A 21,280-nucleotide genomic window follows, 5' to 3' on the forward strand; every position below is an offset into this window, starting at 1 on the left:
AGGTTTCTCTGAATTCCTCACATCTGTCATTTGATATGACCCAATAATATTCAGTTCCATTCATATTCCACCATTTGTCCAGTCACCTCCTAATTAATGGGCATTCCCTTTGTTGGGGGGGGGGCATTTGGCTTCAGATCAATTGTCAAGGCAGCTCCTCAGGAAGTTGAACCTCAGTCTTCAAGTGGGGATGCCCTCTTTTTAGTGATTAAATATCTTTCCTTTTTGGATCCTTTTTTCTTCCTAGCTGTGTGTATGTGGGAGATTCTGAGTTTTGGAAAGCAGCCCTTCTTTTGGCTGGAGAACAAGGATGTAATTGGAGTGTTGGAGAAAGGGGACCGGTTGCCCAAGCCTGACCTCTGCCCTCCTGTCCTCTATACTCTCATGACCCGGTGCTGGGACTATGACCCCAGTGACCGACCCCGCTTCACAGAACTTGTATGCAGCCTTAGGTAAGTAGGGAGCCAGGGAGGCTTTGGGAAGAGGGCTTGTAGGGGCAAGGGACTGACCCTATGAGGAACAAAGGAGGACAACTCCGAAAGACAAGATTGCCTGGAAGCCAGCCCAGAATAGTAAGTAATGATGAAGTTTCCTAGAATGAAACTTACCAAATAGACCCCAGATCAAGCACATGGCCTTACCTATAGTCATTGTTTTGAACTGCATGTTGACTTAGTTTTTAAATGTAATTTTATCTTTGTCTTATTGTATTTTTTAGCTACTTTGTTAAATATTTCTCAATAACATCTCATTTATTTATTTATTCATTCATTCACTCATTTATCTATCTATCTATCTATCTATCTATCTATCTATCTATCTATCTGTTTGTTTATTTTTAAACCCTTACTTTCTGTGTTGGAGTCAATACTGTGTATTGGCTCCTTTATGGAAGAGTGGTAAGGGTGAGCAATGGGGGTCAAGTGACTTGCCCAGGGTGACACAGTTGGGAAGTGTCTGAGGCCAGATTTGAATTAGGACCTCCCATCTCTAGACCTGATTCTCAATCCACTGAGCTACCCAGCTGCCCCCTCTCAATGACATTTTAATCTTGTCCAGAGCACTTGAAGGAGTGTTGCAAGCCATATGTTGACCTTAGATCGAATGTTTGCAATATCTGGTCTAGGGAATTCCCAATAAGAAATATATAACTACTTGATAATTGAAAAAAATAATTAAAAAATAAAATAGAAGTAATCACATTTAGAGTACCCACTTCACTTGATTGATACTTAAAATACCATATTTGTTATTATAGTAATAGGTTTTTGATAAGGTGGGTTTTGAAAACTTCACTTTACTCACAGTTGAGCCTTGGATCACTTCCTTGACTGCATACTGGGAGTTCATTTCATTATTGAAGTCACTGGGTGTATTTTTCTCCTGAGTCTGCTAACCTCAGTCTACGTCAGTTCATACATGTCTTCTGAAGTTTCTCAATTCCTCATTTTTTTCTTTTACAATTCAGTAGTTTCCCACTATATTTGTGTACCATACTTGTTCATTTCTGTTATGCTTTTGGGGAGACAATTCTAGGGACCACAAGTACAATTATGCCTCAGCAAACATGGGGGTCTCCTAGTGACTGTTACTTTCATAGGTGATTTTTAAAAAACCCTTACCTTCTGTCTTAGAATTGATACTGTGTTCTAAGATAGAAGAATGGTAAGGGCTAGGTAATTGGGGTTAAGTGACTTGCCCAGGGTCATATCATCTATGGCCAGATTTGATCCCAAGACCTCCCATATTTAACCGAAGATATACTTTGAGAAGATAGGAAGGGAATCTAGCATCTGGTCCTAAGTCCTTTCCTGGCTTCAGGGAAGAGGCAGAGAGTATTCAGAACAAGAAAGAACTTCTATGGTATCTTTGATTTATATCTTGTCTTTTCTAATCTCACCCACTCCCTGGCAGTGATGTTTACCAGATGGAGAAAGAGATTGCTAAAGAACAAGAGAGAAATACCCGCTATCGAACCCCCAAAATTTTGGAGCCCATATCCTTCCAGGATCCCCCACCCAAGGTAAGTCAGGCCTCTAGGTTGTAAACATCAGTCAGAGGCCTCTTTGATCCTTCAGCAGTTTGATAGGTTTATCAGTTAACCTCCCTCTACAGTTCTTCATCTCTCTTTAGCTTTCAGTTTACACTCAGCAGCTCTCACACGAGTGCTCAGAAGGCTTGGGACCAGTCCCATCCAGCAGGTGACAGTGTGGGATGGTTAGGTCAGTTAATTGTGTAAGATAAGGTTTCCTTAGAATGCGGGGAATCTTTCTTCCTAGGGACCAATAGGTACAAGCTAAATAGCTCTGAGGTGCCAGGAGGCTCCTGTACTATGAGGCAAGAACTGGGCCAGGTGCCCTGAAGGACCACACTGGAAAGATTGGATTCTCACCTCCTCTGCCTTGCCTCCTTGCTTTAAACTCTGACCCTCTGTGCCCCGTTCATTTTTTCAAACTGGACCCAAGTTTTAATTGGTATGGGGAATTATCAGTAAGGAAATTTCCTTTACATAATGATAATAATAATCACATTAACATTTATGTAGCACTATAGTTTGGAAAACACTTTCCTGGCAATGATTTGAGTTCAGTAAGACAGATATTATCCCCACTTTATAGATGAGGAAAGACCAAGTAACTTGACCCTGCTTATGCCGCTATTTGGTAGCCAAGGCAGGACTCAAGGCCAGTTCTTAGAATTCCCTATCTAGAGTTACTTTCATTTTGCCCTGCTAAGCCCACTTCCTTCCTATGTACTATCCCCGTGATCAGTACTCAATATACTGAGGCACTAAGTTAAATGCATGGGGCAGTGGATAGAGTGCTGGCCTTAGAATCAGAAAGACCAGAGTGCAAAGATGACCTCAAACACTTAAAAGCTGTGTGACGTTAGGCAAGCCACTTAACCCTGTTTGCCTCAGTTTTCTCATCTGTTAAATGAGCTGGAGAAGAAAATGGCAAATCACTCCAGGATCTTTGTCAAGAAGAGCTCAAAAGAGATTATGAAAAGTTGGACATGATGGAAACAATTGAACAATAACAAAAGTTAAATTGGCTGTCGATTCCTATAAGACCATAAACATGAGCATGGTTTAACTAGTCACCTTTTGGTTGCCAAGAGGAATCCTAAGGGAATGTGCTGAGAAAGGCTCTGGCTTCTTTACTAGCATCACAGTAAAGATGGAGAATATCACAGCTTCCCTCTTTTAAGAATTCATACTTTAAAAATAACACTTTTGGGGCAGCTAGGTGATTCAGTGAATTGAGAATCAGGCCTGGAGTCAAGAGGTCCTGGGTTCAAATCTGGCTTTGGACACTTCCTAGCTGTATGACCCTGGGCAAGTCACTTAACCTCCACTGCCTAACCCTTACAGCTCTTCTGCCTTGGCACCAATACTTGGTATTGGTTCCAAGGTAAAGATTTCACACACACACACACACACACACCCCTTATAACAAAGAATAAAACATTAGGAAGGGAAAAAAGCAGTTTAGCAAAACTCACATTACCCAAATTCAGTGTATCATATGAAGTTCCCCATCCACACTCTCCAAGAAGATAGGCAAAGAAAGTGAAGAAGGTAGAGAGGTATCTACAAAGCCTCTCTTTGTGTGCCTTTTTTTTTTGTTTGTTTTGTTCCAGACCTGTGATTTCATTAGTGTAGGGAACTCACAATATGAGAAAATCTCTCTACTGGTGCAGATTTTCCTCAATTTGCTTAAAAGGTTCTATCTCTTATTTTGTTCAAGTCTTTTCTTAAATTCACATTGGTGGTTTTTTTGTTTTTTTGTTTTTTTGCCTATGTTTACTTGGAATCTTGAATTCTGAGAGCAGTTTTACCAGTTTTTTGAAGTTGCACTTCTATTTGTCCTAGACTTATCTTACTTGCATTTCACCTGGTTCCCCATCATCCTAGAATTTTAGAATTTGGTGGATTGTGTTCTCATTACTTGTGATGTTATGGATTTGGATCAAGTTCCCATTCAGACTTCACCTTTCCAGAAAAGTCTTTGTCTTTTTAGTCTGTGCTCAGTTTTTCAGCTTACCCATCCTTCTTAACACCTTCATTTTAGTTTGGGGTTTAGTTTCCTAACTGTAACTTGCCTCAAGAGGATGGATCTGACAATATAGTTGTTTTTACCCAATGACTAAGAGCTAAATCTGCTTTCCTACTTTTAAAGTCTATTTCCTATTACACTAAGTGCCAGGATATGTAGTCGAGTTTCTTTTTAGCACTTACTGAGAGCCTTCTAGGAACTCTGACACCATGTATTAGACATTCTGACCTGTATCTTTGACCTTCTACTTCAGCCAAAATGAACAGCTTCTAACCTTAATCCCTCCCTCCCTGCAATTGTCACATCTTTACTTAACACTGTTTCCCCGGCCTACGTTGCTCCCTGATCCCTTCCCTTTCTCTCTATCTGTCTAAATCCCATATTCCCTTCAAAGCTTACCAAAGTTCTACTTTGTCATGGAGTCTTTCCAGACTGCTTCTGTCCTGATCACTGTCTTTTAAACTTTCTAAATTCTAGTGTTGCCCAAACCACATATCCTACAGATACACTCTGCCTTGCCTTATGGTTTTTTTTATTCATTTTTTTAAAACCCTAATATCTTTATATATCCTTCTATATTAATTTTTTTAATTTGTTACAGGGCTAGGCAATGGGGGTTAAGTGACTTGCCCAGGGTCACACAGCTGGGAAGTGTCTGAGGTCAGATTTGAACCCAGGACCTCCTTTCTCTAGGCCTGGCTCTCAATCCACTGAGCCATCCAGCTGCCCCCGCCTTATGGTTTTTTACATGTATTCTATCTCCCTAAACCTTTGAGGGTAGGCACCAAGGCTTAGAATTCTTTCCATATTCATGATATATGCTCAGTAAATATTGTTTCAAAATGATGATCTCTATTGATAGTTATTAATATTGCCCTTCATCTCTCCTAAACCATCCTTGCCTAGCAGGTAACCTTTTTCACCTAGAACCCAGGATTCCCAACCTCTTAAGTATTGTTCAGGCTCTCTCTGTCTCTCTGTCTCTCTCTTTGTCTCTCTCTGTCTCTCTCTGACTCTCTGCCTCTCTCTCTCTCTCTTTGTCTCTCTCTATCTCTCTTTCTGTCTCTCTCTGACTCTCTGCCTCTCTCTTTCTCTCTCAGCAGAAAAAAAAACAAAACAGAAGAGATTAACTAGTCTGTTTCTTTTCTCCAGCCCAGCCGGCCCAAATACAAGCTGCCTCCACAAACCAACCTTCTGGCTCCCAAGCTGCAGTTCCAGGTAAATACAGCATTATAGCATCTGGAGAAGATATTCCAGAGAATTCAGGCTCATTTGCCACTGAGTCAATGCCTGAGATTCTGGCTTTGTGTCCTTGAAGAGATGAAGTCACCTACTAGGGTGATACAAAAAGAGATGTGTACCTGATCTGTTTTGTTTTGGGTGGGAGACCTAAGGCAGAACCGGATTGTGGGTCATCCAAGGCCCCAGGAGGTAACAACTGGGAGTTATCAACTTCCTTCTTCTACCATGATCAGTGAGACCTCACATCAGAAAGTTGGATCTTCATTCTTCTGCTCTTAGAGAACTCCTGCAATGTTTGCTTGCTTTAAGTGCCTGCCTGCAGTTGAGCTTTTTTTCTTTTTACAGCCAAGCATCTCCTGTAGTAGGCATCTTTAGCACATGAGGAAGAATTGAATCAGATTTAGAGATCATTTCGTATGGCTCCCTTATTTTACAGACAGAGAAATTGATACTGAGAGAGGCTAAGTAATTGTCCAGGGCCACGAAGCTAATAAGTGATTAGAGGATCATAGATTTAAAACTGGAAAGGACTTCAGAGGCTATTCAGCCCATTCCCTCATTTTGTAGATGAGGAAACTGGCTGGGAGAGGCCAATTGGTTTACCCTTGGTCACATAGCTAGTAAGTATCTGAGGCAGGATTTGAACTCCTAGTTTCCTGATTCCAAGTCCAGCACTGAGCCACCTAGCTGAGATTTAGATCTAGTATTCTTTCTATTGCACCATGCTGCCCCTAATAGCTTATAGTGTATATCACTTTAAGCTTTACAAAGAGCTTTTCTTCCAGAAGTCCTACGAGGTCAGCAGTGTAGACCTGTAACTGATGAGATAGAGTGAAGGCCAGTTTGGTTTGGTGTGGGTAAGGTGACTGTGACCTTGTTCCAGGACACCAAAATCGAGGAGGGACTTCGATTCCAGCTGGTAGAAACAACTGGAATAAGCACCAAATTCATCAAACCAATTAGTTGCAATAAGAAAGTACCAGGTGATGAGCTCCTTTCCCAACTTCGTCCTGTAGTCTTCTCTCCTCTTAGAATGGCCTTCCCATTTGGAAGTTACTAAGGTCCCCAATTTCTCTGCCATGAAGGCTAGTGCTCTGGAGTCTCTCATCTCTTGAAGCCTTGTATTCTGAGGTACAAGGATTCTCCCCAAGATCTCTATCCACCACCACTCTCAACAGTTTCAGAAAGTTAATTCAAGTACCTTCTGTGCTTTTTGACTAGGCACATTTCGTAGTCTTTGCTGCTGGTGCCAGAAGTACTAGCTACAACTCACAGGAAGTGGAGGAATTACTGTCTCTGTTATATATGTGGAGACTGAAACTTAGAGAATTTTTCTGACATGTTCAGGTTCTCACAGAAAATGTTTTGGCCTAGGGCTCAAACCTAAACCTTCTCAATCAATGAATCAATAATATTTATTAGGTTCCCCCTATGTGCCCAGAACTGTGCTAAATGCTGGGAATAAAGAGACAATAATGGGCAGTCCCTCCCCTTGAGAAGCCTACATCATTCTAAGGAGAAGCAACATAGAGTGGTACCTTGACACATGAGTTTAATTTGTTCCATGGCCAAGTTTGTAACTCAGTTTGCTTGTGTGTCAAATCGATTTTCCCCATTTAAATGAATGGAAATGCAATTAATTCATTCTGGTCCCAAAAAAACCACATGAGTTTTTTATTTTTATTTTATATGCCCAAGAACCACACAGATGAGACAGACCTCAGGCTGGAGTGACCAAGGGACTGACTGCCCCTGGGCTGTTTTAGGGGAAATGGACAAGGCCAAGGAGAGAGGAGAAAGTGCCCAGGCAGCTGCGGGAGCCTTGGGCTTCACCAGCTCCCCTAGGGGATTGGGACAGCACTGGGGTACTGTGTCCTGGAGGTGTCAGATGGTCCAAGGGAACTGCAGGCAGGGCAGCACCCAGAGAGGAAGGAAACACCTGGATTGGGCTGGAACAGCCTTTTGGGGAGACTTCATGACTCCCCTGAAAGGAACGCTCCTTCCTCAGCGCAGAGGAGGGAAATGATGTCAAATGTGGTAGTGAAATAGTCTTCCCTTTGGGTCAGATAATTAGCCAAAGCAATTCAATACAGATTCTCACACGGCCAGATAAACACTAAACTAAATGAGACAGCCTCGTGTAACTTCTGAAACTGAACGTCCGGCAGGTCATCTAGTGGAGGGTGGCAGAAGCTCATGATTCAAATATCCACTCATGACTTAAGCAAAAAATCCCGATTGTGACTGCTTGTATCTCAAATTGTTTGTGACTTAAGGTGCTCCTGTATCAAGGTACCACTGTATTCACAAATAAATAAATGCAGGATATAATTTTTTAAACACACAATAACCAGGGTCAAGGGAACTATTAGCAATGATAATGATATAGCTAACATTTATATAGTGCTTTAAGGTTTGCAAATATCTCATTTGATCCTCATAATATCCCTGGTAGGAAAGTGTTATTATTACCTCCATTTTACAGATGAAGAAACTGAGGCAAACAGAGGTTAAGCGATTTACCCAGCTGGTAAAAATCTGAAGGAAGATTTGAACACAGGTCTTCCTGACTCCAGGTCTAGCACCAGTTCTGTAGTCTGCCTGCACTGATTCCTAGGGGAATTCACAGCAGCCCTCTTAAGTGAGCACTTATTTGAGTCTTAAAAGGATTTGGAGCTCTTTCTTTAACTCTTCCATCTTGTGAGCATCCCTTTACCACTCTCAGAGCTTCATGTTTCCTTAAACTTTCTAGCTTGGCTGGTGCTGCAGACCACATAGCTACAGCGATCAACCTAAGGCCTCCTCGGGGAGTTGGGCAAAAAGTCTGAACTGGGAAAAGGAGTCTTTCATGTTCTCTTCTAACCTTTACTGCTACATCGTCTTATGCCAGTCATTCTCCCGGGGATGTGACTGGCCCTTGCCACCCTTCTCTAACCTTTTGGTATTGATTACAGAGGTGGCTCTAGCCAGCATCATCGAGGGAAACCATATCCCTATAATACCCTTGGGGGAATGGCAGCAACAGCCCAGTTCAGGCACTTGTCTCTTTCCATCCACAGGGTTTTGTCCGTTGGCCCAAACCAACAAAGTTACAAATTGGCAATTCTAATTTTTTAAAACATGTCCAATGTGGAATTTTGCTTAACTTAAGCCTATTTACTGCAAGAATTTTGTTTTTGTTTTTTCTTTTTTTTTTTAAGCTCTGTATTGGGATGGGAATGACAGGGAGAGAAAAATATATATTCATTGAAAAAAAAACCCTAAAATTTTAAATTAAAAAAATGTCAGTGGCAGAGAAATGAATTGGTAGGTCTAACTTTCCTTCCCAGAAGAAAAACTCGATTTAGTTTCATAGCTAGAAGGGAACTTATAGGTCGTCTAGTCCAACCCCCTCATTTTTTAAATGGGGAATCTCACTGGAGCCCAAAGAGGTGAACATGCTGTTTTACCTCCATTAAGATATGAGGTCCTCAAGGACAGACACTATTTCATTTCTTTGTCTTTGTAATAAGATCTTTCTGATACTGGCAAAGTGCCTGGTTTAAAGTAGTCTCTTAATAAGTGCCCATTGAATTGAGTCTGTTCAAGGTCACATGGGTGCGGGGAGTAGGCAACCACGTTGGAATATGACCCAAGATCCTTTGATTCCAAAGACTGCATTTTTCCCACCATTCCTGGGTGCCTCCAAGATGTAAACATCAAAATGCTAGTTTATTAATTTATAGTGAGAAATCATAGAGTCATAGGATTACAAATTTTGAGTAGGAAGGGACCTGAAAGCTCATCTACTCCAAATCTCTAATTTTACAGATGGAGAAACAGAGGCCAAGAGAAATAACTTTGCTCAAGCTCACATAAGTGGTAATTAGTAGGATTTGAAATTAGATCCCCCAGCTCCAAAACCAATGTTTTCTCCATTATTTCAGGCCTTAAAAAAGATAATCAAGACAAAAGTTTTATCAAATTGAAAACTGATGTTTTATTACCATTTTAAAAATTGATTCCTTTTGGAGCCCTAAATCAAGTTTACTCAGTACTTGAAGAGACCCGGCTTGCCAGGTTGAAAAAGGACTTCTGTATCTGGGGAATGAAGGAAAGCTGCCTCTTAGGAAATCTGAATATGCACAGAGTATCTTTGGGGGTACCCACTGTATATCGCATCCTCGAGAGGAGGAAAGGAGAAGCATTAGATTTCTCGGTTCTTTGACCCGGGAGAGATAGACATGATGTTGCTTTTCCAAGTCCATGAAGAAGTCAATGATAAGAGTTGGAAATGGAACCCAGGTACACTGACTGCTAGGCTAATGAGCTTGACCCTGACCCTGCTGCCTCTGAAGTGCCGGGTCAATGTAAAATGTGCTCCCTTGGCTCCCGGAGGTGAGGTCCTTCTCGAGAATAGTTTTGGTGTTTCCTCTGGGCTTGTGTTGGCATTTGTGTGTGTAGCCTGTGTGCATATGTGTTGCTGCTAATTCTCCTTTATGGATGCTTGCCTTGTCCCTGTGCCTCCTGCCCCCTTGCTTTCTCAAACAGGTACCGGAGGGTCTATGTGCCAGCTCGCCTACGCTCACCAGCCCCATAGAGTATCCATCACCAGTTAATTCCTTGCATACCCCACCTCTCCACCGGCACAATGTCTTCAAACGCCACAGCATGAGGGTAAGAATGACCTGCATGCTGGGACTTGACTTTTGGTGCAGATGTGCATCATAGGATGGACTATGATGTCCTGGGTCTTCCTGCTGAAGCCCCATGCTCTGGGGAGTGCCTGGGGCACTGAGTGGGTCTGAAATTCCTATCGAAGGTACTTTCTTCTCAGTATGAATACTGGAGTCTAGGATCTGGGCCATTTTCCTTCACTGATATGCCCTCTGGTGGGGGAATTTGGATGCCATCCATTCACCATTTTGTATCTCAGCACCATGGAAGTGATGAGAAAATAGCTATCTCTCCTGGGATAATAGTATAGGTTCAGTAAACATTAAAAACCAGCTAAGTCAAAGACCTGGCTCCAAAGCAATTCTCCTTTGCCCCAGGGGCAAAGCTTCTCTTACCCCTTTGCATTGGTTACCTTCTGCTGGATTACCCAAAGAAACAATTCTTTTGATATTGCTGCCTCCTACCTGCAAGCAGGAGGGGGACCATTTTTTTTTATTTTGGGGCAACCAGTAGAAATGCTGGTTTCTTAAGCAGCAGCAGTCAATTGGAAGAGCCCATCAGGTTGGCGAGTTTATTCCCAGAATCTCCTGTCACTTCACTTTAGGGTCATGTTAGGTACAAGCTGCTTTCCTGAACAAACTTGCTATTAGCATAAACCAGTGGTTCCCAAACTTTTTTGGCCTACTGCCCCCTTTCCAGAAAAAATATTACTTAGCGCCCTGGAAATTAAATTTTTTAAAAATTTTAATAGCAATTAATAGGAAAGATAAATGCACCTGTGGCCATCACCGCCTCCCTGGATCACTGCAGCACCCACCAGGGGGCGGTGGAGCCCACTTTGGGAATCGCTGTCATAAAGCCATGGAATGGCAGAGTTGGAAGGGTCCGTGGAGGTGATCTATTCTATCCCCCTCACTTTGTATCCAAAGATATTTAAAAGTAATTTTTAACACACAACAAATAGGTCTACAGAAACTACACACCAAAGTTTCTTTTAAGTAGGACAAGAAGTACTTGAGTTAGAACAAAGCTGACCTCACTAAGTGCTTCTGCAGATATGTTTTTGCAAAATTCCTGTGAGGAGGGTTTGCTTTTCTGAAGAAGAAGAGGAAGAAGAAGCTCTACCGTATTGGAAGAGAAACAAATCCAGGGTCTTATATCTCATATAGTGAGGGAGAAAGTCAGAGGTGACTATTATCTATATTTTCTGTTGAAAAAAATGGGACCTCAAATGTTAGTTGGCAAATAAAATAACCAGAAGCCAAAAGAACCAGTTCTGGACTTTAAAGAAAGGTTGGTAGGTGGGGAACAGAGAATGGGTTGGTAATTACAGTAGAAAGGTCAGTGAATGAGACATTTAATACCTCACCCCTAAGAAGCTGAACTGTGAACAAGTCCAAAGTGCTGTAGATGATTAAATTGAAAAATACCTAAATTAATTATGCTGAGAGAAAGAATGCTTTAGGATTTTAATTAAACAATACTGTTATTTTAATAAAGAATTCTCTTTTTACAGGAACCCCCATTCCCCCCCCCCCAAAAAAAAACAAACAACCCCAACACATTACTGGGTGGATCGTGTACTATTCCTTCTTCTGAGTTACCCATGCCTGGTGAGAGCCTTGGATTAGGCCTCTGTAATAATTAACAAGAACCATTAAGTCATCCAGTGGCAATTACTGGAATTGCCGGCTTGGTATCCAAGTGGAAATCACCTTGCACTTTTAATACTAACATTAATAGCTGGTGTTTATATAATGCTTTAACCCATTAAATGACTGTGTTAATTGACAAACTCATTTTGAGTTTATTATTTGATTATTTAATCTGACAGGGCAACAACATATTACCAACTATCTAAGCATGGGTTTACCCAGTGAAGTCCTCTAATGCTTAATTCTCACTATTGCAACTACACAAGCATTCTCTAATCACAAAGCTATATCTGGAGCCCAACCTTTAAAAACCCTAAAATGAACAAGAATACAAGGCAGTCTCCATTGCATGGGATAAAAGCTGAAGCCTTCTGGGGAAGGAAGACTTGCCAGGTTGTCCTCTGGGCTTTTGGTGTTGCTGTTTCTCTAGCCCAAAGCCGTCTGCCAGTGCTCTGGTTTGTAGCTCTCTGGTGCCTTTCCAGGGGCTGCCCTTCTTCAGACCAGAGGGCTGGTTACCATTTCTCATTTTGGTCATCTCAGGAAGAGGACTTTGTCCGCCCCAGCAGCCGAGAGGAGGCCCAGCAGCTTTGGGAAGCCGAGAGAGCAAAAATGCGCCAGATCTTGGACAAGCAACAGAAGCAGATGGTGGAAGATTACCAATGGCTCAGGCAAGAGGAGAAGTCCCTGGTGAGTGTGGAAATTGAAATGGAAATTGTCTCCGAGGACTCTCAAAGAGCTTCTTTTATTTAAAAAAAAATAGTCATAGAATCAGAATTGGAAGGAGTCATGATGGTCATCTGGTTTGACTTCCTACCTAGTAACAGATAATTAAAAGCTTCAGAAAGCTTGGTGGAGGAGAGAAATATGAAATTAAATCACAGAATCATAGTGTGTTAAGGTTGAAACTGACCTTAGAGATCGTCTAGTCCAACTCTTATAACTTTATTTTTTATTAAAAAAAGTTTTACTGGTGCCTTTTATTTTTGTATCACAGTTATTGCCAAGTTTGCCCTCATTCTTCCTCCAGGAAACTATCTTTTAGTAAATAAAAACAAAAACCCAGTTAAGTAGAATCAGCCAAAACATGCCCAACAGCTTTCAAAATGTTCCATCTCCAGAATCCTCCACAAAGGAGGGAGGTCATTGTCATCATCTCTTCTTGGGGTCAGTAACTCCCTCATTTTATAGATAAGGAAATTGAGGCCCAAAAATGTGAATTGACTTGCCTAAGTCAGTTAACTTATTAAATGGCAAAGTCAGAACTAAAACTCAGACCTTTGGCTTCCCATTCCAGGGTTCTCTTTTCTCCTTCTCCTTTTCTTCCTTCTCCTCCTCATTCTCTTTTCTCTCTCCCCTCCTTCTGCCTCTCCAACTCCTCTCCATTATTTATAATAGTAGCTGGTGACATAGTAGATAGATCTCTGGGTTTGGAGTTCAAATCTTGCCTAAGACACCTAACTTATCTGGCTCTGAACAGGTCACCTTACTTCTCTTAACTTTAGGTTTCTCATTTTTAAAATGAGAATAATACTAGCACTTAACTCACATGGCTGTAGTGAGGATTTGATGAGATAATATAAGAGAAGTTCTTTGCAAACCATAATGCTATATGTGTGCTAGCTATTAATTCACATTATTATAACTAGAATTTGAACTAGGTACTTCCCAAGTCAACCAAAATCCATTATGAAAACTCACCACCTAATGATTAGAATCTCATCCTAAAACCTTGTTGGGTCAGTCAGGAGCTTTCTGGTCAATCTGGACTCATATTCCTGACCATCCCCATGCCAATCTCTGGTTATATTTTCCCCCTTGTGCTATTACTGTCCTTATATCTTGGTATTGGGTTCCATCACCCATGGACTTTCCTGTTTAATTTAATCGTCATACACCCTAGCCCAGAAGTAGGTACTTTCTTACAGGATCCTTTTCTAGCCTGCTACTCCCTTCTGGCCTCCCAAACAGGTAGACATCTTGCTCCAGAATACTTCCCACCTAAATGGAATTGGACCTCTTCTGCTGGCTTCAATTCCAAAACTCACCCTTAACCAATCAAGAGACTTCAGGTTTTTGGCATTCTACTCAATCTCTACCCACTTGTAATCCCCTAGTAATCATGTCTTCTTCCTTTTAAGGAAAAGCCTAAAAAAACCTCATGAAAGATACCATTATGGTTGTTTCTATCACCTAGAAGAAAAAAAAAAGATCAACTCAATTCAACATCCAGTTTGCCTCTCCATACTTCATAAAATATCACTCCCTTTCCTTCAAGTGAACAAGATGTCTAAGATCTTCCCTTTGGTTCTCTCATTTGTAGGATCCTATGGTGTACCTGAATGATAAGTCTCCATTGGTAAGTGACTTGGAACCAAGCCTAGGGCCATGTGTGCTGGGGAGTGTTATGAACCCAGAAGTTTAAGCCAACAGTTCCATCAGAGCGAGCACAGAGAGATGACATCACTTTCCTTTCCAAGCTTAATAATGCAATGCGTTTATTCCTTTGATAGTACAAAAGGTTCTTCTTTTAGTCCCAAGTCTTCTCTCACGGCCCAACTCATGGAAAACCTTCTCTAAGTAGCTTTCCCTGATTTTACCCAATCAAAGATCACACATTCATTAAGTTCTTATTAGTACCAGGTCTTGTACTAGGCAGTGGGGTTGCAAAGATAAAAAATAAAACCAGTAGTTGCCATGGAGCAACTTATAGTTGATTGAGGGACAAAAGATGTACATATATAAGCATTTATTGGTACAGAATAAATACAACAAAATTTGCACATGTACACACACATACACAGACCCTTATCTGAAAATAATCTCTCCCCTCATTACATTTCTCAGAACACTACTGATCTCGCCTTTCACGTTTTGCCTTGTATCATGGCTCTTGGGGTACATCTGTTACAGTATGGGCTCCTTGAGGGCAGGGACTGTGGACCATTTTTCATCTTTTTTATCCTTAGGCACAAATGTAGTGGTTTGCACAGAGGCACGCATGCATGTGTGTGTGTGTGTGTGTGTGTGTGTGTGTGTGTGTGTGTGAGTGTGTGTGTGAGACCTGGTTCAAATCTGATCTCAGACATTTCCTAGCTGTGTAACTGTGGGCAAGTCCTTGATTTCACCCTTGATTTCTTAGCCCTTGATGCTCTTCTGTCTTAGAATTGATACTAAGACAAAAGGTGAGCATTTAACAAAAAGACTCTCGCAGGCTTTAGAGGCCATGAGCCACACATGGTCAAGTACCATCTCTCCTTGGCTCCCAAGGATTCTCCCTTGGCCTGTGGTCAGAACCGTTCTCCACCTCCAGGAAAAGGAAACTGGGAGGAAAGAGGAGGTCAAAGTGATATTCGTGATAACACTGATTTTTTTTTTCCTTTCCTATAGACCCCAGAGAAGGAGCCTGGATATAGTAAGTTTCTATCCAATCTTGTTATTATCTTCTTAATGGGATCTGCCCTTTTGGTTTCTCTTATCAGTATGATGTCTGTACTAGGGACTAGTTTCAAAGACTGGCAAACCTCGTTGGAATTTATAGGACTATCTCCTTTTTTTAAATTCATTATTTTTAGTAAATCATTTTAGAAACTTTGTCTGTGTTTGAAGTAATTTTCAACTTATCTTTATCCATTATTTTCACCCAGCTTCCTTATGTCTTCCTGTCCCCTTTCCCATGTGCCTATATCTCTCTAAGTTCCTTTTTCTTACTAAGTCCTCTGTTCTGGTGTTTATTCCTCTTTTGTATTCTTTCCATTTATCTGTGACTCTTTCTCCTTCTTCCTTCTTTTTCCTTTGTTCTTCCTTTTCCCTCCTTTCTCTTCTTCACTCTTTTTTCTTTCTCTCTGACTGTCCATTCCCCTTCTTTCCTCTGGCCTGCTTTCTCTTCTCTGTCTCTCTGTCTCTCTGCCTCCTGCCCCACTCCCTCTTTCTCTACCCGCTTTTCTCTATTCTCCTTTTCTGTCTCTTTCTGCCTCTTATTCTGTCGTAGCCTATCTCCTATCAGTAACCAAGCTAGTGATAGAGCATGGTCTGTATTCTGCTCACTGCTGCTCATGTTCCTCTTACATAGAACTACTGGGTGTGGGAGAGAAGGGAAGAGGGAGGACCTGAGCTTCCTGGTCACAGAGTACAGAGTAGAGAGTAGAGCTACACCCCCTCCCTTCTTTCCCTTACATCCTCTGAATCTGTGTGAAGGATAGGAGGAAAACCAAGAGTAAATGGTGCAAACAACTTAACTTTCACCAGAGCTTAGAATAAAGCTAGAAATCAGATTCAGAACATATTTAAGCTTGGAAGAACCAAAGAAAGCATCCAGTCAAAACCTTTTTTAAATGCAGGGAAGCCCAGGAAGCATGTGGGAAAGAGAGCTGGGTTTGGAGTCAAAAGAGCCATGCTTTCCCAAGCCAAGGGACTGCTTTGTGATGGTTTTCTCATTTGATCATGAGAATCTTTCCTTGACTTTTCTGGAGTTTTATGGAAAACAATGGAGGCTGGAGGAAGGATCCCTGAGTTAACTCAAATAAAAAGAACAATTCTCAGAGCAAAATGGAATGGATATCATGGACTTGCCTCTATTCATTTCTCCTCTTCTCTTTTTGTTGTCACAGCTGAATTCACGGGACCTCCTCAGAAACCGCCACGACTGGGAGCTCAGGTGGGTGATAAGTCTGGCAAGAGCCAGTAAACTACCTGAAGGCCAAAACTAGAAGGGACGGAAAACTCTGCATTCTTCTAGTCACAGGGAGTTTTTGAGATGATCTCATCCAGGCCCCACATCTTACAGATGAGGAAACTCAGAGAGATTATAATGACTAGTTTCCAAAATTGACAAACCATATTGCAATGGATAGGAACATCTGCCTTGTTTTTTCTTTTTTTTCTTTCTTAAAAAATAACCCTTACCTTCCGTCTTGGAGTCAATACTGTGTATTGGCTCCAAGGCAGAAAAGTGGTAAACGCTAGACAATGGGGGTCAAGTGACTTGCCCAGGGTCACACAGCTAGGAAGTGTCTGAGGCCAGATTTGAACCCAGGACCTCCCATCTCTAGGCCTGGCTCTCAATCTACTGAGCCACCCAGCTGCCCCCTCATTTTCTGTTTTTGAGATGGGTTTTCCTCCTTTCTAGAAGATCAGTGGAGAAAGAATGCCACCAAAGAATTTCTCTCCATATAACAGTCTCTTCTTGAGTTCAAATCTGTGGTTTTACCATCATTCAGTTTTTTTGTCTTTACATGATACAAATAAATTGTCCTTGGTTACACCCCCAAGTTCTACCCTCCCAAATTGTCCCTCCACTATCCTTCTGGGACACTGGACCTAATAGTTCTGTTCTCTTGTAGAAGCCTGGCTTAGGTCTTTGGACTGGCCTCTGCCTTTCCCCTTCTCCCTCCCATTCATAGAAGGTAGTATAGCTGTGGGTTCAAGCTCCATCCTCTCTCATAGATATTCTTCCTTCATTGGTTTTAAAAAAATCCTTACCTTCCATCTTAGAATCAATACTGTATATTGGTTCCAAGACAGAAGAGCAGTAAGAGTTAGGCAATGGAGGTTCAATGACTTGTCCAAGGTCACATAGCAAGGAAGTATCTGAGGCCAAATTTGAACCCAGGACCTCCCCCTCTCTAGTTCTGGCTCTCTATCCACTGAGCCACCCAGCTGCTCCACCTTCATTTTTTCTTGCCTTTTTCCCCCTCAGTCTATACTACCAACAGCCAACCTGGACCGGACGGATGACATGGTGTACAGTAACGTCATGGCTCTGGTTCGAGCTGTCCTGGAGCTCAAAAATGAACTCAACCAGCTGCCCCCAGAAGGCTACGTTGTTGTGGTGAAGGTGGGAAGCCAAGGGGGGATGGTTGGAGCAAGACGTAGGGTGTCAGGAGCAGTGCCTCCGTGGTAGCACCTAAGACACGTGGTGCCTTATGGAGTGTGGGGAGGCTTAGCCCCTGCCTCAAGGGTCTTGTCACCTAGTAGGGGCGACAGTATATATATGAGTGGCTAGAATATACGCCAGAATGTTTTAAATGAATAAGAGAGAGATAGAAACAAAGCTCTGTGTAAGATTTCAGAAGGAAAGACACAGGGAAGGAACACTGAAGTCCTAATCAGTTATCCCAGGGACTGTCTCGTCTCCCAGGATGATTTACTGGAGGTATGTTTTCTAATGTAGCTACTGCTACAATTAAAATTCTCTGGGGACCATATCTTAATTTCATAATTTTTATTAAATAGCAAAAAATAGGAGGGAGAGAGAGACAGACAGACAGTCAAAGGCAGACAGACAGAGAGAGAGAAAGAGAAAGAGAAAGAGAAAGAGAAAGCCAGCATGGTTGGCTACCTCCTCTGCAAACAGACTGAGCCAGCCCAGAACCAGATCGAGTGCCTTCCTGAGTCCCTGGTTCCAGGCAGGTCCAACTCCCTGTCCCCTCCATCAGTTTATGTTCCTTGTGATGCGCCTTTCCTGAGCCTCTTATTGGAGGACTCAGACTTCAATCAGGCCAGGATGCAGGTCTTCTGGATGCCAGGAGTAACCACGTGTCCTTTAGAATGGCTACACAGCAAGTGAGCACTTTCTCCCACATGGTGAGGTGTTTCCCAGCATGGCAACTAACTGACTGACTTCAAGGGAATCCTTGTTTACAGATAAACAAAGAGCTTGTCTTCAGCCTGCTCTTCCTTGCCAAAGAAAAAGATGTAGCCTCAGCTTCAGCCCTAAAATCAAACTTTTTTTTTTAGTTTTAAAATCAAAAGGTTGTTTGGGGGGGCCAATTGGGGGGCGCAAATTAATATTAACTTTCCACACTACTAAGGAGATTCTATCTCAACCCATTCCAGTCTAATCCAACAAGCAGAGCATAGGTGGGAATTCCAGGAGCCAATGGAAAATTTAGTTGAGATGGGTTTACATGATTCCCACGTCCCTAGAAGAAGGGCAGAGGAGAGTGAGTGGTAGGTGAAGGTCAGGCATATGGCGAAGGCTATGGGAGAAGGGTAGAACCCCATGGTACCGGGACCAGAGAATCATTCTAGGAGTGAAGCAATCTCTCCCACCCCAAGTGTTTGGCACCTTGGTAAATTACTGATCCCCCTGCCTTACTTTTGGCCCTGCAGATCATCATTTACTCATTTATTCTTAGAGATTGGAGATTAAAAGACAAAACAAAAAACATTGCTTGCCTTCAAAGAACTAACATTCTAAAAGGAGTCTAAGATGAATCTTAGAGTAAGACTTTGGACTCTGACTGATGGAATATTCTACTCTCACATGGAGAAATTTCTTTTCCTAGAATGTAGGCCTAACCTTGAGAAAGCTGATCGGAAGTGTGGATGACGTTCTGCCCACTCTGCCCTTGGCTTCACGAACAGAAGTAAGTTTCTTAGGATCTGGCTAGACTGCTCACCTCCCTGGTCTGGGATATGTTTCTTTCCAGACAAAAATTCAAGAGGTCCATCCTAGCGTGCTTCCTTCCTCTCTCATGGGCCCTGGGGCTAGCCTCTCTGAAAAGCATACCTAGGAGGGCTACTGTGTGGAGATAGGAATGCAGCCGAGGGATATTGCATGTCCTCTGGAGGACAAGCACCTGGGAAAGTTTTTTTCCTAAAGGCCAAGCTTGGAGCTCTATGAGTCCCTTTCTCAACCTGGTCCTGTCTTTGTCTGTAAAATGAGTGAGTTGGACTCAGTGACATCTGAGGTCTTTTCCAGCTCTAGATCTAATGACCAATTTGTTTATGGACAGGTGATGGTTGGTTTGATGACTGGTTGCCCATCCACCCAGGACAGGAGCATCAACTAACCTAGGCTGGTGCCTGTGATAATTTGATGAAGAGGCAGTATGGTTTAGTAGCAAGAGTACTGTGCTTGCACTCAGAAAGATCTGTGTGACCCTGGCCTCTCTGAGTTTTAATTTCTCTATCTATAAACAGAAGATCCGAATAGTTTGTACTTTATAGAGTTGTGAAACTCAGGATAATGTCTGTGTTTCTTTGGGATGTAACTGTTACAATGGAAAAACAACTGGCCCTGGAATCAGAGGACTCACATTAAAATCTTGCCTCTGACACTACCTGTGGGACCTTGGACAAATCCCTTACTTTCCTTAGACCTCAGTTTCCTCATATGTAAAGTATAAAATAAAGGGTTACCTAACTGGTCTCCAAGGTCACTGCAAGCTCTAGGTCTATGATTCTATGATTCTTATTGGACAAGTATGGAGAATTTTAGCCTGCAATCTTTCCATCCCTCAGCCCTAGATTGTTTTTCCTTCTACCTCCTTCTTGCAGATTGAGGGGACTGAGAAGCTGCTGAACAAAGACCTAGCAGAGTTAATCAACAAGATGAGGCTGGCCCAGCAGAATGCAGTGACTTCTCTGAGTGAAGAATGTAAACGTCAGATGCTCACAGCCTCCCACACACTGGCCGTGGATGCCAAGAACCTACTGGATGCTGTGGATCAGGCCAAAGTGCTTGCCAATCTGGCCCACCCCCCAGCCGAGTGAATGGCCGGCAGCATCCATCAAGAGGCATTGGTCCTGACTAGGGTGGCTCCCTCGCCTGAGTGCCCTGACCCCCAACTTTAGTGTCATGCATCCCCCTTCTCCTGCCTCTTGTCTTGCCTTTAATGTTTATTTTCTTAGGGGGCTGGCCTGGGGGATTCTTCCCTTAGTCCTTTTTGCACGATCTCTCCCCATTTCCCTTTCCCCTGATTCCATTAGCCCCTGGCCTGATAAGAGCTCCCTTCACCTTGCAGACTGTTAAGCCAAGAAGGCATTTGTATATACAAGACACTGGACGATGGAAGCTGGGATAGTGGCAATGGGAGCTTGAGGGTAGCTACCCCTGTGCCCCTGCCCCCAGCCTTTCCTTCCCATTCCAACCCTCTTCTTTTACATAGTGTATTCATCAGTGGATCCCCAGTGCCTGTAGAAGCTGCCCTGGCTTCTTGCATGGACACAGCAGGCAGGGGCTGGAGCTAAGCTGTTCATTCTAATTTTTCTGTGATCAATTAGTGATTCCCTGGAGAAGGCCAGGGTTAGCAGAGGCGCCAACTGAAATACAGAGGCAGGGGAGCCCTGTTCTAGGGACTGGCCTTGCGAGGATACAGACTGAACTGATTTTCTTGTATATTGTATAGAGAGAGGGGTTTATTTAATGTGCAGGTTGGTCTGTACTGACAGTCATCTGCCTCAGGCAGGAATATCCCTTAGGAAAAGGGACCCAGAGCAAGCCAAGAAGAGCCTGAAGGGAAAGGAGACTGTTAGAGTGAATGATACAAGCACTGGATCTGGAAGGGAGGAGAAGAAAGAGGCCAGAACAGGAATTCTGGCCACAATCCACCTTTCTTACCTCTCACCTTCCTTCTTTTCTTCTTCCCTCTTTCCATTCCTCATTTCCTTTCATCCTCTTTCCCTCCCCCTCTTACTGCCTTTCTGTCTTCTTCTTTCTAAACCTTTTCCCTCCCTTCTGTCCTTCCTTCCTCTATCCATGCCTTCATCTCTCCCTTCTTTTCTCTTCTTCCTTCTCTCCTTCCCTCTCTTCTTTCCCCTTCCTCCTGCTTTTCTTCCCTTTCCTCCTTTTCTCTTTTCTTCTCTCCTTGACATTCGGTGTCCCTTCTCCCTGTACTTCTTTCCCTCCATTCCTCCCTCTCTCCATTCCTTCCACCTTTCCTTCCT

At 42.7% G+C, this 21,280-nt stretch overlaps 1 protein-coding gene across 2 annotated transcripts in view; it reads left to right on the top strand.

The window, feature by feature from the left end:
• PTK2B (protein tyrosine kinase 2 beta) overlaps window positions 1-21,014 on the top strand; it is a 67,250-nt gene extending 46,236 nt beyond the window's left edge. The window contains exons 20-30 of one of the 2 annotated variants that reach the window (XM_044663768.1): window positions 248-452; window positions 1,915-2,023; window positions 5,211-5,276; window positions 9,831-9,956; window positions 12,152-12,298; window positions 13,932-13,967; window positions 14,999-15,023; window positions 16,219-16,265; window positions 17,307-17,444; window positions 18,898-18,978; window positions 19,892-21,014. In XM_044663768.1, the coding sequence (XP_044519703.1) occupies window positions 248-452; window positions 1,915-2,023; window positions 5,211-5,276; window positions 9,831-9,956; window positions 12,152-12,298; window positions 13,932-13,967; window positions 14,999-15,023; window positions 16,219-16,265; window positions 17,307-17,444; window positions 18,898-18,978; window positions 19,892-20,107 (1,196 nt within the window). In that variant the 3' untranslated portion in view covers window positions 20,108-21,014. The remainder of the gene's footprint in view (window positions 1-247; window positions 453-1,914; window positions 2,024-5,210; window positions 5,277-9,830; window positions 9,957-12,151; window positions 12,299-13,931; window positions 13,968-14,998; window positions 15,024-16,218; window positions 16,266-17,306; window positions 17,445-18,897; window positions 18,979-19,891) is intronic. The other variant, XM_044663769.1, reaches the window with a different exon arrangement.
• Window positions 21,015-21,280: the final 266 nt, after the last annotated feature.

This window comes from Gracilinanus agilis, chromosome 2, assembly GCF_016433145.1.
Source record: "Gracilinanus agilis isolate LMUSP501 chromosome 2, AgileGrace, whole genome shotgun sequence".
Classification (NCBI taxonomy): domain Eukaryota; kingdom Metazoa; phylum Chordata; class Mammalia; order Didelphimorphia; family Didelphidae; genus Gracilinanus; species Gracilinanus agilis.